We start from the raw sequence: 18,377 nt of genomic DNA, 5'->3' as shown, positions 1-18,377 counted from the left end.
TGGAATATGGAGCTGGTTCTTGGCATAACCCTAGCTACTCTGACATTGGCTACACAACAGAAGTGGGGGCTTATGATGCTGGTTCTCAGGTTAACCCTGGCTACTCTGGCGTTGTGGGGGACTATGGAACTGATATCCAGGTTAACCCTGGCTACTCTGGCGTTGTGGGGGACTATGGAACTGATATCCAGGTTAACCCTGGCTACTCTGGCGTTGTGGGGGACTATGGAACTGATATCCAGGTTAACCCTGGCTACTCTGGCGTTGTGGGGGACTATGGAACTGATATCCAGGTTAACCCTGGCTACTCTGGCGTTGTGGGGGACTATGGAACTGCTATCCAGGTTAACCCTGGCTACTCTGGCGTTGTCGGGAACTATGGAACTGATATCCAGGCTAACCCTGGCAACTCGGGTGTTGGTGGTTTAACAGATGTGGGGGACTATGGTTACTGGGATGAACGGGGTAGCTATCATTCTTTATATAGGCCTCATGTGCAACCTGAGCCGGTGTATGTGCAACCTGGACCAGTTTTGTGGAACCCAGGTCGTAGATATGAAATGACAAAGTCATAATGGATTCAGGAAGGCCACAATTCTGTTATTTATTTCACAATATTCAAATGGATGGCTATTGGTTGCAACTACAGCAATGGTAAGACTCAATAAAGCTTTTATCATGGAGTTTTCTTTGCCTTGTCTATTCGTTCTGTCCCTAGCCAGATGTCACACACGTATTGAACAAACTATTGATTACAATTAGTATTTGCATAGCTCTATTATTGGCTTGGTGACTAAGTGCTTTGAGGCTGCACTGACGTAATTACTTTGACAATACATAATTACCATATGCAGTTATAACTTGCCTGATGCGACCATAAAATGCACTTTTCATTTGGACCCTAAATGTGTGAAGGCTTTTTAGAAACCTACACTGAATCATGTTTGAGAAATTTGTCTCAAATTTGTTTCATTAGAATTCTTTCATTCTTTGAGTAACTCTCTAATTCCTAATTTTACCTCTCCTATACCAAGTGATTTAGCAGGGAATGCTCTGGCACTAAACGATAGAACATGTCAGCATAGGAGCTTTTTAAATATTTTGGGAAGCCATTCATATACAATAAATACTTGTAATCTTAACCTCGAGTTTCGGAAATGGACAGATTAGTAGATCTTCCTCCCTGCACCTTTGCTTATTGATTTATTTCTTTTTTAGAAGAGTTCCTTCAATATACAAACATATTTTTCAAGTGGTGTTCAGATTAGCACCATTATTATAGTATACAAAACATGGCTGTGGAGGTAGAACAACACCCGTTTCAATACTTAAACCGTGAAACATTGGAGCCACTTGGAATTGTGGGACAAAGTACAGTAGATTGGCTCCATAAACTCAATATGGCATCATGAAAATGAACGGCCAAACATGGTCTTATTCCTTCATTTGCTTAAAAAGTACTGTTGCAATGATAAAATAACATTTCATTAGCTGGACAAATGTTGGTTTGTTACAGTCATTTAGTAAAAGAAAATGTTAAAATGATTTCAACTGATTTTACTTTCTGGATATGAATGTAACGATCCAAATGAACCTATTGATCCACAGTTTATCAATGATGATGAAGCATGCTCCTCAACCCAAAGAAATGGGTTTTGAAAGCTTCAAAGATGCCTGATTGCTTAACTACTTCAACCCTACATACTTAGTTCAACTTCAAATAACGAAAATAGGCAATTAGTTACAACATACCATCACAAGTTCACAACGCCTTGTGAGATTGTAGATCTGCTTTCTTTTCACTGTATGTCTGCTTATTTTTGCTGAACGTTTGCCTGTTATGAGTTTATGACATAACTAGAATAGGGACACCAGGGCTCATGTGGTTAAGGCTAGCATAACAAATGTGTTTAAATCAAGGAATGGTAAAAGTGTTGCATGGTAAAAACTAGTTGTTTTTAAGGTGTCTCAATGACAAATCTAGAAATCCTTCCACATTGCCTGTTTAAACGGCTGCATCTTAAAAATGCCATGGTATTCCTTGAGCTATCTGATATACTGTAGGTGAAACAAATCAGCATTTGGCCTTTGCCAACTCTGAAAGGTCAGGCACACATTGAATTTGTGGGAATGGGACAGTGGAAGGACCAAATAAAAAAAATTCCAAGTGGCATTGGAGCCACTTGGAATTGTGGGACAAAAAGTAGATTGGCTCCATAAATGGTAAAAACTCAATATGGCATCATGACATTTTTGAAGGCCAGGGCCGTTGGCCTCCTAACTCAAATCCTACTGGGCATCGGTTCCAAGAGGTTGACAGCATATGGTCTGTTTACCCATAAAATATGTGGTTGTGGGGGAGGTGGCTAAACTGCCGTGGTTCCATTGTTGGAAATAGTCCAATAGCATTTAGCAGATAGGTGCGTATACTTGGTGCAAGATAAAAGACAAAAGGTCTGGTATACCTCCTATGCCTGCATGTATACACCCTCGCTTACCCAGGGGCGTCACACCAAACTCTGGGCCCTGGGTACAAGGATTCACTGCGGGCCCCCCATGAATGTTAACGATTGAAAAATAGCAGATATACAAGCTCACAGCGCGGTGCGAGCTTGTATATCTGCTATTTTTGAAAAATCGTGAAAATGTGTGCAAGAAACCTATGTCAAGGTGCAAGATGATATGTATTTGGCCACGGACCCCGATCTCAAAATATTTAGTTCCAGGGACCCCCCAGAAGCAAAATTTTAGTTAGAAATGTTTGCTTAAAAAATACATATATTCAAAGATTTTCACACATTTTCACAACTTTTCAAAAATAGCAGATCTACAAGCTCGCAGCGCGGCACTCGGTGCCGCGCTGTGAGCTTGTATATCTGCTATTTTTCAATAGATAAAGTTATTAGGGCCCCTCCACCACCTTGGGCCCCAGTAACTCAGTCCCACTTTCCTACCCCTTGTGACGCCCCTGCGCTTACCCCTCACCAATGGTCAGAGAACTTCAGATTCCCATAATAAAGCCGTGATGGTCCGGTGTGGTTCGCCGTCGTTTCTTCTGTCTTGGTCGTATCTTCTGTTTGGTGCAGACGTCGAAGCAGGTGACCATCATGACGTTGGCCTTGCAGAGGTTCACTCTTTGCTCCAGTCGAGCCGTCACCACCTCCAGGGCTTCCAAGTGCTCCAGGGAATCCACCTCAAACGTCTGCCACAGGTCAACTGCAGGGGAATGTCGGTTATAACGACGGTTATGGCAGTGCTGTCGTCCACAGGCTTTCAATTCTAAACTGGCTTTCAAACAATAATAGCTGCGTTTCCATAAAGCTTGTTCGAAAATAGGAAGCTAATTATTAGAAATTCGAAAAAAGACAAAGCGAATTTAGCCTGTTTCCATCCACTGATAAAATGTGATTATTGGGAGATATTGGGAGATAGTTCATGAAATAAGCAGTCGGTGGTGCTATTTTTCCAGTCAAGTGAGACACATTATCGAACATGCAACGTTTGCTTTATGGAAACGCCACTAGTGTGCAATACGGTAATGCATGCTGTCTATATCTGACTGATGAAAAGCTGAATGTACAGTAAAAGAAGTCAAATATAAAACATCCGTTCTGTGCTGTGTTGTCCCACACTGCCCTGCAGCATAGAGTGCATAGAGTGCTGTTAATCTTGTCAATATTCTATTCAGCAATGTTCCTGCACCCGTTAATGTCACAAGGCAGACTACACCCACTGAATTTGATGGAAAATGTCATTCTGCTTATGATTATAACGGCAGTATTTGTGCCATCTAGTGATGTCATTGTCACCACACTGCTGGCTTTACTTCAGTGTTCATTCAAAGACTGTGGACAATGTGCTTCTGCATTGCCAGCTGAACAGATTTAGGAAACAGCTGCTGTCAAACTGTGACTAGGTACTCACACTCTTGGTTCCATGTAGCAGGTTCTAGCATCAGGTTCTGCTTGGCCTGGTCCAGTTCTCTCTTCAGGTTGTTGTACTTGGCCCGAATCTCGGTGATTCTCTGCTGACGGTGTTCCAAGAACTTCAGCTTGGCACTGAAACACGACGGTCCCTGTAAACCGCACGAACGCACGCGCACACACACACACACACACACACACACACACACACACACACACACACACACACACACACACACACACACACACACCATGTTAGGCCAGTAGGAAAACTCATCCAGTTATCCAAGGCCAGTCTGTGGTTTGTCTGACCATGGTATAAACATAAAGCCTCTGTGATTGTATTAACCTTATTGTGTTCAAACCGGGGAACCATCCACAAAGGTTAATGCATGCACGTTGTCCAAAAGGGGAAAGAGAAAAAGAGAACATTCCATGAAGCATATGAATCCCACAATCCTGCACTGCTACTGCTATTACTCCATTTGCTGATACGAGTAATTCTGGGAGAGATTGATTTATTTACCGTACAAAGCAGATATCCCCCCCCCCACACACACACACACACACACACACACACACACACACACACACACACACACACACACACACACACACACACACATACACCTCTTAAGAATATACAATTACCCAACTAGGGGATACCTCTTCCGATAAAATGTAAGAATAAGGGAAACAGGCCTGTTGATGGTGTGGAGGATAAGACCTCCATGTGTGGATGGACCCATAATGAGTGCATCCTAGCTTAACCGGAAAGCCAGTGCCTTCCTCCTGCACCTCCTCTTCATCATCTCCCTCTCAGCTTTCCAAAACATATCCATCGTAAGAAAGGGGAGAAAGGATAGAAGATGTGAATGAACAGGCACCTGTTTGCCAGCAGTACCTCCTCGTCTCTGCAGCCTTTCCACGTCGTCGATCTCGTAGACGGTGATCTCGTAGGCCTCTGGGATTCCCCGCTCGGCCCCCCAGCGGGACCGCGGACCGCTGGCCGAGCGTCTCATGGACCCCAGGGGCATGTCGTGGGACAGGCGACGCTGATGGGGGCCAACTGGAGGACAACAGGAGTGTGATGAGGTAAAGAAGACCACATAATACTTCATATACAGTATACTTCGTTTTACGGCAAACAAATAAAATCTACAAATGGACACATTTTGATCCATTTCGAAAATCGGCCAAAAAAAAGAAAAAGAAAACCCTTGGTTGTGGGCTTTAGTGAATACTAGAGGTTCAGGCCGCTACCCCTGCGTCGTACTGGCGATCCGACCAATATGTCTATGTCATAGTGTTGGGGGCTTTTTCAGAGTACCCGTTGTACCCGTGTCCCTTTTGTGCCCATATATGGAGATATGTGTATGTGTCAGTCCTTGTCCCTTTTATGGCCATGTATGGAGATCCCTGATGTCATCAGTCAGTATATGCCCATATATTGGAATGTCCATTTATGGGCATATTGGTTGGATCAACGGCTCTGGATAACTGGATATCCTAACTATTCTGCGGCAAGTATCGCACTTCCTCGAGTCCTTGCCGCCGTGCGCACTGAGGTTTGAATTCAGTCGGTATGGGAAAAGCGGTTGGATCTCTGTATTTGTCAGTCCTTTCCCATTTATGCCCATATATGGAGATCACTGATGTCATCAGTATATGCCCATATATGGGTATGCCCCTTTTTTGCCCATATATGGAGCTGACTGATTAGTTTGCAGCTGCGGACTGCCCCACCCCCAGCTATTCTTTGAAGCTATTCTTGAATTCTACTGTGGTTCTGGGGGCTTGGGTTAGACACCACATGGGCGTAGCAGAGTCAGTGTGACATCAGAGGTCCGCCCTTTATACCCATGTCTGATGTCACCTATATGACGTAATAGTACTGATGTCATAGGCTGGTCACACATACAGTATGACAACATGAAAATAGAGGTCTATATCACAGTTGATACTCAGGTTGCCAGCTTCAAAAGTGAAACGTCAGCAAAGTAAAATCGTTACTAAATGCCGAAATTACCATTCAGCAATAAACAGAAGAAAAAACAACTGCAAGAGAAACGGGAGAGAAACAGAGTGAAACAGGAGGGAAATGACACAGGCTCAGGCAATTGTCCCAGCGGCCACAATGCCAATGGTGATATTATCAGGATAAACCAACAGCCCTCCAAATCCAATAAAGACGGCAGAAACTCCAACAGGTTTCAGCTGCACTTTGAGAAGGAGAATAAGGATGAACTGGAGACGAGAAAGAAGACAGCCCGAGAAAGGGTTCTACAACCAGTGTCCGGCAAAGAACTTGAGGTGGACATCGATGACATCTACCCCTCTGAGAAAGGACTCGGTTTACCGAGGAGGCCATCTTGGAGTTATGACATGGAACCCAAAGAACTGCTGAGGAAAGAGGAGAAGTCGTACCGCGACTACCTTGAAGACCTGCACTCCAGAAACCCACCCGGCTCTCTCAGCCACTTTGAGCACAACCTGGAGACATGGAGGCAGCTGTGGAGAGTGCTGGAGATGTCCGACGTGATCCTGTTGATCGTGGACATCCGGCATGTGGTGCTACACTTTCCTCCGGCTCTGTATCACTACATCACGGACGAGCTGCACAAACAGGTGGTCCTGGTGCTGAACAAAGTAGACCTCTGCCCCCCGCCGCTGGTCGTCGCTTGGAAACACTACCTGGCCTCCAAGTTCCCGCGCCTCAACACTGTGTGTTTCACCTCCTATCCCGGAGAACCCGTCCTCCAGAAGAAGAGGTGTATGAGAAGAGGTGTCTGGGACATGGCTGGAGGTCCGATGGAGATCCTCAAGGCCTGTCAGGAGATCACCGCCGGTATAGTTGACCTGTCCAGCTGGGAGAAGAAGATCCAGAGAGACGCGGTCGCCGAGCAGCAAGCGAGCAGCGGGGATCAGTCAGACGAGGGGGTGGAGTCTGTGCTGATGGAGCTCCATAGTGACGCTGCCATGAAGAGGAGCGGGCCAACGCAAGAGCTCTACAAGGATGGGGTGCTCACGTTAGGATGCATAGGCTTCCCTAACGTTGGCAAGTCATCCGTGTTGAACCGCCTGGTCGGGAGGAAGGTGGTGAGCGTGTCTCGAACCCCAGGCCACACCAAATACTTCCAAACGTACTACCTCACCCCCACGGTCAAGCTGTGCGACTGCCCCGGACTCGTCTTCCCCTCCCGTGTCAACAAGCAGCTACAGATCCTCGCTGGTATCTACCCGGTGGCTCAGGTGCGTGAGCCCTACACAACAGTGGGATACCTGTGCGAAAGGACTCCCTTCTTGTCCGTGCTGAAGCTCGAACACCCCAGCCTCCAGGACGTACCGGCACATCTACGACAGCAAGAGCAGGGGAAGCAGAGCTGGACTGCCTGGGACGTCTGCGAGGCCTGGGCAGAGAAACGAGGCTATAAAACGAAACAGGCGGGTCGCAATGATGTTCACCGGGCGGCTAACTGCCTCCTGAGGATGGCCATCCAGGGGAGACTGTGCCTGTGTCTCAGGCCCCCTGGATACAGCTGCCTCAGGGAGAGCTGGGAAAAGCACCCCGACCTGCCGGAGGTAATGGCCCTGATGGGGCGGACAGGGGAAGAGAGGGAGAGGGAGGGGGAGGAGGATGGGGAGGAGTCCAGCTCAGAGCCAGAGGAGGTGGAGGAGAGGGTCAGGGACGCAAACGATGCTAACGATGATGATGAGGATGGGGACGATGAGGACGAAGGGTTAGGTGACCTGAGCCGCTCCTTCAACACGTTCAACATCCTTCAACATGTTCGATATACTTAACTGACCACACCATATACGGATGTATAATGTACCATACCATTTGCATGTGGTATAGTACCATATAAGGAGTTCTCAATGCAGCTAAGCCCAAATATGGAGTATGTTGTCTAACCTCAATGTGTCGTCATGGCATCAGGCAGGCGCAAACAAATTAGTCAGCTCCATGTATGGGCACAAAAGGGGACGATACAATGTAGCCTGGTAGCATGTCACAGGTTTGCGACATGCTGTCAGGCATCAGAGCCTATGTAGTGTATGCGCCTGGACCGCAAGGCCAGCGGGCGCCCCGTGTCCTATCAATAATAAAGGCAAAGCCCAAAAATAAATCATATAAAATAAATAAACTAGAAAGATACAATTGGAAATTGCAAGTGTGGTTGCCGACGTGACTATATTCTGCAGCAAGCTAACTGTCGTGTGAAGCTTAACCAATACTCGAGCCAGCACCACTCCCAAATGTTTTCCATCAATTTCCAATTGCATCCACTCCCCCATTAAACTCAATGGATTTGTCATTCACAAATAAAGTTTATCTAGACTAAGGTTTAGTTCCGTACAAATATACCGTAATTGCCGGACTATAAGCCGCGTCCCATGTTTTGAACCCTGCGGCTTATACAACGGTGCAGCTTAAATATAGATTTTTATCAGGGGCGCTCTAGCGGGAAGCAGGAAGGACACCTGCGGCTTATAGTCAGGTGTGGCCTATATATGTAAACATTTGTTTTTTGTTCTATATTTAGCTGGTGCGGCTTATATTCAGGTGCGGCTTGTAGTCCAGCAATTACAGTATTTTGGCTAATAGATTTTGGTTATCCATACATGGAGATCCGTACTTATACACACATTTCATATATTATATGAAATGTAGGAGAGGTTTGCACCGCGCGTGTTTCCTAAACCCACCAGGATTGAGTTAAGACCCGCCTCGCGGAAGCGCCCCTCTCAATAATCTTAAATATGAAAGTGCATATGAACATTAGTGCTGCTCGTTCAAGTGCAAAGCAATACTGTTCCTACGCCCTACCGATCCATTACTATAATACACACAGCATAATACGCCCAAAGCCATATCCAAACTATAACAATTTAACTGATAAATAATTAGTAAGAGTTTTTATTTTGAGCACAGTAGTGACAAATTAATAGCTTTCTCAGTACGTTTTTCTCTTTAGCAAAGTTACAAAGTTTTACCTTTTTTAAGCACAGTACAAAGTAAGTTTCAAGTTTTTTTTTTTTTAGCACAGTTTATTTTGAGCACTTTAGTGACAAATTAATAGCTGTGCATTGTGCAAATGTAGGCTTTTTTTCTCAGTAGCCTACAAGTTTTATATTGTCTTCATGCCTTTACTAGGTCTGACTTTATCCACCCTCCACCCTCATGGATGTCCTCGCGTCTCCGCGAGGCGGGTCTTAACTCAATCCTGGTGGGTTTAGGAAACACGCTTGCACCGCTCAAAAATAAAATAAAAATATGTGAACACCAGGTCACTGTTGCCTCTGAGGCCCAAGCCATCAGGACATTTAAGTGGACAGAAAGGGACTACTAGACTGCATGCCTTCCACCACAGAAGCAAAATACCACTGGCTTATATTCATTATTCATGAGACTCAACAGACACACAACATCTGAGTCTTTCTGAATTGTAGCCCCTGGTGGTAATGGGAAAGTGGTCTGTATGAGGAGGGTTGGATTTGGGGGCAATCCCTCTGCTTTCTGCTTTCTCCCTCTGGTCATTCATTTTTATAAATACATATATACATACTATATATATATGTACATACAGTACGCACACGCACTCACAGATGCACAAAGCACATTCACGCGTGCGCACACACACACACACACACACACACACACACACACACACACACACACACACACACACACACACACACACACACACACACACACACACACACACACACATTTCCTTTTTGGAAATGAAGACTGTCTTATATCGTTGATATTTCTGTTTGATAATCACTATTACATTTTACCATTTCATTAAAAGCTTATGGCAACTATAACCACATTAACCCTGATGGCCCTATTTTGGGCAACATAAATAAATAGAAAATAAATACTGTTCCTACGAAACAGTGTGGGTTCGGTCGTGACTATACTCAGCGTGCTAACTGTCATGTGAAGCTCAACCAATACTCCAGCTAACACCACTCCCAGATTTCTTTCCAACAATTGCGCCTCATTGGCTAACGGAACACGATATGCGGCGGAAGTAATGACGAAACCATAGTGTTTTCGCCTTTAAACTGTCTGTTGCGGAACTCACTATATAAATAATGAGGATAACATAGTGTTCTCGCCTTTCAGGCGAGCCCACAATAACTAGAACTGCACTCTGTCGAGGTGCCAACGTGCACCTTGTGCACAAGTAGGCCATGTATGGCTAAAGTGGTTAACAAAATGTCCACCCTGTTTTATTTTACAAATCGAGTATGAGCATAATAAGGTGTACAGGTGGAACAGGCTTTATACGTGATCTACACAAGTGTCACACAATTAAGCTTTCCTGTCCACCCCTAAAAGCAAATATACACAAGTTGCAAATCCCTGAGATCAAAAGAGATTATGAAAGTGCAGTTCTAGTTCGTTATGATCACAATGGCTTAAATATCCAGAGGACTTTTTCATATGAAGTTCAGCCTGAATTCAATCAGCTAAGTAACATTGGACTAAGTAAGGTACAGTACAGAAGGTGAATTGTGTTTCAGAGAAGCTCTCATAAAACCTTCATGCTAAGCTCTTCTTCATGCTCACACACTTAATGTTTTGGGGAAGCAAATCAACCCTATTATATTAAAAGCACCTTCCTTTATTATTCCATTAGCATGCGGGCTCATATATTAATGATGATGTGACCTACTGTGCTCTTAGTCTTTTAATCATAGTCATGGTATGAATCTGTGCCACCAATAAACACCACAGTAAAAAGTTGTGTGGCCATGGATGCGACTACACAATGAAATGACATTATGATTCGCTAAATTCACTCAGTGAGTATATTCATCTAGTTTACGTAAAATAACCAAGAGAAAAACCAAGTAAACAGATTAACTTGTACATTTATATTCCTCTGCCTCTTTCCCCAATTTCCTGTCTTTCTCCACAATACTAAGAGGCTGTAATCTCTTTATTAATATTTGAAAGAAACCGAAAATTACTTCCTCCCCGCAAAATATTATTATCAGATCTAACCTCTTCCTTTGTCTTATTTCCCCCCTGGGCCCTTGCTTTAAATAATCTGTCGCATTTTGTGTAAGTATACAGTACGAGTTTGACCACATAGATGACCTCGCCCGTAGCAGTGTGGTATTATACAAAACAGATGGCGGATTTGTCTGATTAAGACATGGTACAGCGGGAGTAGGAGCCATGTATTGTTAAGATCACAGCAAAGGCTTATGCTTAATGAATACACCGTCATACGACAACGTTGCATGGTGAAAATAGCCCATCTACAAGCTCACAACATGGACACGGACACGACTCCTTATGTGAGCGTGTAGATTGTAGCTATTTGTAGCTATATTTTCACCATGTGACACCATCGTACAACAAAGGATTAAATAGGGCTTAGGAGGTTAATCAATTAAACCACACCAAACACCATTTAATTGGTCCGGGCAGGGGCCTCACAAGGGGAGTTACTAGGGCCCAAGGTGGAGCGGCCTTAATTATGTTATAATATATACTTTAGCTATTGAAAAATAGCAGATCTACTAGATCTGCTATTTTTGAAAAGTCGTGAAATTGTGTGCACATCTTTGAATATATGTGTTTTTAAGCGAACATTTGTAACTCAAATTTTGCTTATGGGGGGTCATTGGAACTAAATATTTTGAGATGGGGGTCCGTGGCCAAATACATATAATTTTGGGGGTCCTTCACATGATAAAGTTTGAGCTCTACTGACATAGAAACATAGGTTTTTCAAAAAACCTTAGAAGGATTTGAAATATTCAAAGACTTTTAGATTTTCAAGATTTATCAAAAATAGCAGATCTACAAGCTCACAGCACGGCACAGAGTGCCGCGCTGTGAGCTTGTATATCTGCTATTTTTCAATCGCTAAAGTACCCAGGGCCCAGAATTTGGTGCGACACCCCTGGGTCCGGGGTGTAGTCTATCATTCTTTTGTTCCTCCAATCTTTGGGATCTAAAACAACTCTGGTATTGTTTTTACCTGTGTTGCCTCTCCTCCGGGACACCCGGTTGCTGCGGGCCATGCTGAGCAGCGATGCGCTCCGGTCGCTGACCGAGTCTCTGTTGGAGGTGGTCGTGCTTCCCGACCCCGTGGCTTCGCTGTCCCTCACCAGGCTCTCGTAGCCGCTGCTCACCATGCTGTTCCTGTTAGGACAGAGCAGCGACGTCTTCCCCATGGCCGGGGGCAGATCACCACTCAGCACACTGGTGGTCTCGCTGGCGTGCCCGCTGAGATGGCTGGGCGTCCGGGGAGCGGTGACCCGGCTGTAGGGCGAGGGAAGGGGTTGAGAGAGTCCGTCCTCTGGTATTGCGGAGCTCGTGGCCAAATTGTCCAGCCTTCCCAGGCTGGCGCCAGCTTCCCTGTCCTTCAGAAGGTCAGAGAGCCGCCCGCTAATAAACCCCTGGATGGGAGATCTGGTGGAGGAACAGGTGGAGCTTTGGCTCGGAGTCCGACTGAGAGAGTGAGAGGACCAGGGAGGAGAGGACAAGGAGGAACCCGGGCTGAGGCTTTTCCCGTCCGGGGAGAGACTGGCACTCCTGTGGATGGACTGGTGCAAGCCTTTGGCGGAGAAACTGGTGTTTTTGGTGGTGGGTGCCGATAGCCGGCGGACTCTGGGGCTAGCCATCTTCAGCTTCCCCACTGCAGAGAGCTTGAAGGTGGTGCTGGGATGATGGCTTGGATCAGCCATATGTCCAGACCTATGAGTCCTCCTCGGGCTCCTACTGACCCTGGGTAAGGTAGAATCGTCCTCGTAATATTTATTATACCTCTCTGTAAGATTCCCATCATAACTCCCCTTGAAACTCCCCTTAGAATTCCCTTCACTACTACTGCCTTTGGAACTTCCCTTGGAGCTCCCTTTTGAACTCACCGAGGTGGTGCTGCCACCTCTATCCAGACTTTGGTAATCAACTGGGGCTCTACCATGGGAATTAGTCCTGCTAGTCAGCTGCTCTAGTTTAGCACTGAAGAGCCTGCTACTCTCCTCCATGGGTGAATTCACCTTCCAATTCAAACTATCATGTTTCATGCTTAGACTTAATGTTTCTGTCAACGATCCACTACCCTTTCTATTTGGGCTACTAGCCTTTCTATTCGGGCTTCTAGTCTTTCTATCAAGGCTGCTATCCTCTTGCTGGTACTCCACGCTGCATTTCCGAGGTGGGGACATGAGGCTGCAGTAGTTACCTGGGGGTTGCCGCCTGCCCTGCCCTCTCTCCAGGGTGGCCCCTGGGCTGCATGATGATGTCACCCTCCCTGGGTCTTTGTGGTCGTCTGCCATGCGACTTTCCCTGCCTCTCTCCTGGTGGTTGGCGTTGTGCCAGGCTCTTGGCAGACTAGCTGCCTTAAGGGCGTTTGCCTCGGTTGCTAGGCAGCCAGGTGAAGCAGCAACATTCTCAGGGGCATTCCTGATTACTTCGCGACTCACTTCTCCCCCCAACAAGCCCCTTGATGCGCTAGCGGGATAAACACGCTCTTTCCCTCTGGGATGGCTCCTGCTGTCCGGGTTTTTGTGCCTCGTTCCACTGGCTTTGTTTTTGTGAACCGTTCTGTCTTCAAAGACGGGTAATTCATGGGGCATTTGGTTTGACGATGACATAGACTCATTCTCAGATTTCTTATCAGAATCTTTCTCAACATTAATAGCCACATTTTGTGCCTCAAGGGGCCTCTCATCTTTTGTGCACTTATGTTTATTCTGCGTTCTGGGTTCGGGCAATGCTGTGTCTCCTGAAAAGGTATCACTAGAACTCCCTGCTTGTTTATCACTCTCAGAATCACAGTCACTAATGGTATCAATAAGCATGGGATTTATAAATGAAGGTAAGATCCTCTGTTCCCTTCTCAATTGATGAAGTCGATGTTGACTGCTGTTGTCGGTCGACGTGGCCTGCCTGTCAGGTTTTACACCCGAGTCAGAGCATCCTGCCACTGCAGAGTCGTCACTGATGTTGCCGATTATTCTTATCGGCTGAGAGGTGGCAGAGCCTTGGACACGAACTGGTGGCTGGACGGTGTCACACACACGAATAATGTTGCTTCCCCTCCGGCCTCTGTCAAGCACTCCACTGATGGTCACCTCCTCCACCATAGTGAACACTAACTCATCCTGACCAGTCTGGTCCAAGGGCTGTTGAACAGTGACCGTAATAGTGGCTTTCATTTCTTTAACTTCCTCTGTGGGGCGCTGAGGTAATAAGACGTCCCCCAGTATAACACTGGTGGCCAGGGAAGGAGTTGAGCAAGCGGACGACGTGGGAGAGAAGAGGGCCGGCGATACCGGAGAACTTTTGCCAGCCGGCGAGGTCCTTACATCCGATTTCAGCCATTCGCCCCCTTCTGAAGCCCCCTGGCTTCCTGTGGGTTGAAGCGCGAGAGCGAGCGGCGCAGGTCCATTACCCTTTTGGGAATCTATGTCACAGTTCTGAGAAGAAAGGCTGTTGGGTGAATAAGGAGTTGCAGCGTTCAGCAGATCTGGCGGCTTGGCTTGACATATTGTGTACGTGTGGGGTATTTGGTTGGGTGGGTCCTCACTGGAGCTGGCTGCACTGCCCTCCTCGCAGTCGTACAAGCCTGAGTCCTCTCTCTGAAAATTGTCTCCGGGGAAGATGCCGTCCGCGAGCTTCTCACCAGCTGACATATGGGTGCATTTACACTCTTTGGTCAGTAACAGTGCCTGTGACGTCAGTGATGATTCGGTGCCCGTCCGTTTTGCTGACCCACTCTGGGGTTGTGACTTATTTGTGACGACATCAGTGGTAGGTTCATTTGACAGAACCCTGGCGACCTCCGTGGCTATCTCGCTACCGTCAATGCAGCCCAGGCGCTCTTGGAGCTCTGCAAACGTGTCGCACTTGAGGCAGTCCCGAGTCTCAGCCTTCCCTTGCAGGGTTTCGTCTTTCTTTTTGTCCCCCAACAATCTGGGGATGCTCAAAAGTTCCTTAAGCAGAGCGGCGAATTCCGGATCATCCGTGTCTGTCTTACTAGGGTGCAGAGATGGGATGATGGAGACGAACTCGGGTTGGGCCAGCGATAGGACGGAGGCACCGGGCCGGACCAGGCCGTTGGAGTCTATGTGGATGACTGTGTCGCATGACTGGTCGCTGACGGAGCGGTCGTCTATCTCACCAGCCAAGCGGAGACAAGGCGTGTCCACATCCAACTCACTGGCAGAGTGGAATGCTCGCAGGGACAAAGAGCGAGGCCCTGTCCTTTCTCTGCTGAGACTCCGACCACAAGGAGAACACGAAGTGGATTGCTGTTCAAATGAAGAGAATGGCATTGATCTCTGCATTATTAATTAGGCATACACCGGGTCTACAGTTACTTTGGCTCATATGCTTTGGGATATACAGTACAGTAGGCTAAGCACATATTATAGTAGATTGCAAATAGTAGAGGCAGCAAATAGTGGGTTTTGTGTAGGCTACACAGTCAAATCTGTGCTATTTTAACTCCACAAATAATTATTGGTCAGTACTTTGTACTGTACAAACTCAAATACATAATACACAGTCACAGAAAAATAGGCACATTAATGAAAATTTTATTTTTGAACATTTGCATAAACTTATTGCATGCATAAATTGCTCCATTGGGCGGGAAAACATCGGAAGGAACAAAAAGGCCATGACACATAAACAGTAATTTTACTGTTTGTGCAGCAAAATGCTTTTGAGCAGCTAATGGATATACATACCTTAGACCTCTTCTGTTTCCTGTGGATACGAGAAGCCAGCTGAATAGTGGCTATGGTCTGTAGCAGGTATTGTGGTGAATCAGACACCTGGGCAACCACTGTGGTATGGCTGGCGTGACTCAAAGACTCTCGAAGGAGCATGGTTAGCTTACTACCCCTGTATAGACATAACACAAACATAAGCTTTTAGTACAATTATTTCCATCTAAAAATTTAAAGATTCTGTGTAATAATAGTAGTTGTGTATTTCATACTTCATCGTACAACAGTGTAGTGTGAAAACAGCTACAAGCTCACAATGTGATGCGTTGTGAGCTTGTAATTCTATTTTTCTATAGGGGGGTAAGAATGCCCTAAATAACCAGGTTCAAGTTTTAGATTCTCACTTGTTGGGGATGTGTTTATGGCCACCCAGCAGAGATAAGATAACAGGACCCAGGACCTCAGGATTGGGAAGCCCACTTCTGACATTGGTTGTTTGGTGTATTCCTTTCACAATGCTACACACATCGATCATAGTCAGCCTGGTAGGAGCACGGGAAACTACAGACAGAAAAAGAATGAGAAATGGGGTGGGAGAGGAGAACAGAACAAGGAAGAACATGAAAATGCATCACTTTGTATGGGATTGATTTCACAAAGAACTGTACAAACAAATTAGCAATCACCTCTAATTTCATAAAATATGGTAGTACAGTAGTACAGTATGGTTGTACATGAGTATTCATTGCGTGATGACGAGTCACACTGGTAAAATAACCCAAATGAACTTGATATATCACTGAATTTGATGAGAAATGAGTCAGTTAAGGTTGGATGGCATCAGTATTATTATGAGATCATAAGCCTCTCTATAGGGCTGTGTTCAGACTGGCAGCCCAAATAAGATTTGTGGATTGGAATCAGATTGGAATCAGGTTTTTATCTGAACAGCAAAACATGGAAATTGATTTTTACAAATCAAATATGAACTCATTTCCTAAAGTGTTTCGAAATGCAATTCAAATCTGATTTCTAAATACATAAAAGGTTGCACACATGTGTCAGCGATGTCTGAATAGTTCTACGCCAATCCCATCTGATCGCTTGCAAACAACAGTGTGTGACGGTCAGTCCTATAAAAGATCCTTTTTGAGAAACAAATGGGATTTCCCCGCAGTCTGAACAAAGCCTAGGAGATGACCATGGCCCATGTGTGTGTGCAGGGGCGTCACAAGGGAGGGGGGGGGGGGGGGGGAGTGGGACTGAGTTACTAGGGCCCAAGGTGGAGGGGCCTTAATTATTTTATACTTTAGCTATTGAAAAATAGCAGATATACAAGCTCACAGCGCGGCACCGAGTGCCACGCTGCAAGCTTGTAGATCTGCTATTTTTGAAAAAATGTGTGCAAATCTTTGAATATATGTATTTTTTAAGCTGACATTTTTAACTATAATTTTGCTTCTGGGGGGTCCCTGGAACTAAATATTTTGAGATGGGGGTCCGTGGCCAAATACATATAATTTTGGGGGTCCTTCAAATGAAAAGGTTTGAGCACCAATAACATAGAAACATAGAAGGATTTGAAATATTCAAAGACTTGCACACATTTTCACGATTTTTCAAAAATAGCTATATATAAGAGAGCTTATATATCTGCTGTTTTTCAATAGTTAAAGCACAAAACAATGCGTAATAATGCGTTCCCAGTCTAAATGGGTTAAACTCTAATCTATCTATAAATGCGACAAATCTCTGCGTGTATGTATCTCTGCGTGTATGTAACCCGCGTATCTCGAGAACCGTTCGTCCCACCGGCTTCAGATTCGGCACGCGCGTTCCCCGACGCGGCGCGGAGTGCAGTGCCGAGCCTCGACCCGACCCGACGCACGGTTTTCCGAAACCGGCGCAAAACGTTCGGAATCTCCTTATGCAGAGCTGATTGTTGACATCAGGCTGTTCCGGAGGAAATCGGCGCAAGCACTGACTCATTGTGACATCACTTCATAAAAGGCTCTGACATCACGTACGCCGGCGCGAAACGTTCGGAATCACCATATGCGGAGCTGATTGTTGAAAGCGACAGAGATCTCATATATGGGCATAAAATGGACGCATATAAACAGATATCTCCATATGCTTAAAGAAGAAACAAACAAAAAGCGACAGAGATCTCATATATGGGCATAAAATGGACACAGATAAAAAGATATCTCCATATATGGCATATATGGGCATAAAATGGACGCAGAATCACAAAGATCTCCATATACGGGCATAAAGGGACACAGACAGACAGATACAGAGATCTCCATATATGGGCATAAAATGGATGCAAATAGACAGATATCTCCATATATGGCCATATATGGGCATAAAATGGACCCAGGATTATATCTGCAGTGATCTCCATATATGGACATAAAATGGACGCTGACAGACAGACAGATACAGATATCTCCATATATGGGCATAAATGGACACCGGCAAACAGATGGTCAAGACGGGTCCTATGACAACAGGTATAATGGGGTTTGCATTAAAGGGCGGGGCATTCATTCCCTATTTACATCGTTCCCGAGTTGGCCAGGTCGCCGACTAGACGCTGGGCCGCCCGAAGGGCGGCCCAGCTTCTAGTAATTTATAAATGAAGAACATTCCCGCAGTGGATCCTTATACCCAGGGCCCAGAATTGCGACACCCCCTTGTGTGTGTGTGTGTGTGTGTGTGGGTGCGTACCTT

The 18,377-nt window shown here is 45.7% G+C and overlaps 2 protein-coding genes across 2 annotated transcripts in view; one reads left to right on the top strand and one right to left on the bottom strand.

Annotated features, from left to right (window-relative positions):
• Positions 1-3,001: 3,001 nt before the first annotated feature.
• Positions 3,002-18,377, bottom strand: part of LOC308301148 (kinesin-like protein KIF26B) — a gene marked incomplete at both ends in the record, with an annotated part of 40,208 nt that continues 24,832 nt past the window's right edge. The window contains 6 exons of the mRNA XM_080745040.1: positions 3,002-3,216; positions 3,925-4,075; positions 4,811-4,992; positions 11,936-15,215; positions 15,657-15,813; positions 16,043-16,199. Of these exons, the coding sequence (XP_080601166.1) occupies positions 3,002-3,216; positions 3,925-4,075; positions 4,811-4,992; positions 11,936-15,215; positions 15,657-15,813; positions 16,043-16,199 (4,142 nt within the window). The remainder of the gene's footprint in view (positions 3,217-3,924; positions 4,076-4,810; positions 4,993-11,935; positions 15,216-15,656; positions 15,814-16,042; positions 16,200-18,377) is intronic.
• Positions 5,940-7,727, top strand: LOC308300320 (guanine nucleotide-binding protein-like 1; the record flags this gene model as incomplete). The annotated part of the gene is made up of 1 exon (XM_080744136.1): positions 5,940-7,727. One exon carries the CDS (start codon positions 5,940-5,942, stop codon positions 7,725-7,727), a length of 1,788 nt encoding a protein of 595 aa, XP_080600262.1.

Source organism: Nannobrachium achirus (genome assembly GCF_963921795.1).
Source record: "Nannobrachium achirus genome assembly, chromosome: 16".
In the NCBI taxonomy this organism is placed as follows: domain Eukaryota; kingdom Metazoa; phylum Chordata; class Actinopteri; order Myctophiformes; family Myctophidae; genus Nannobrachium; species Nannobrachium achirus.
This window is presented reverse-complemented; position numbering and strand designations above follow the sequence as displayed.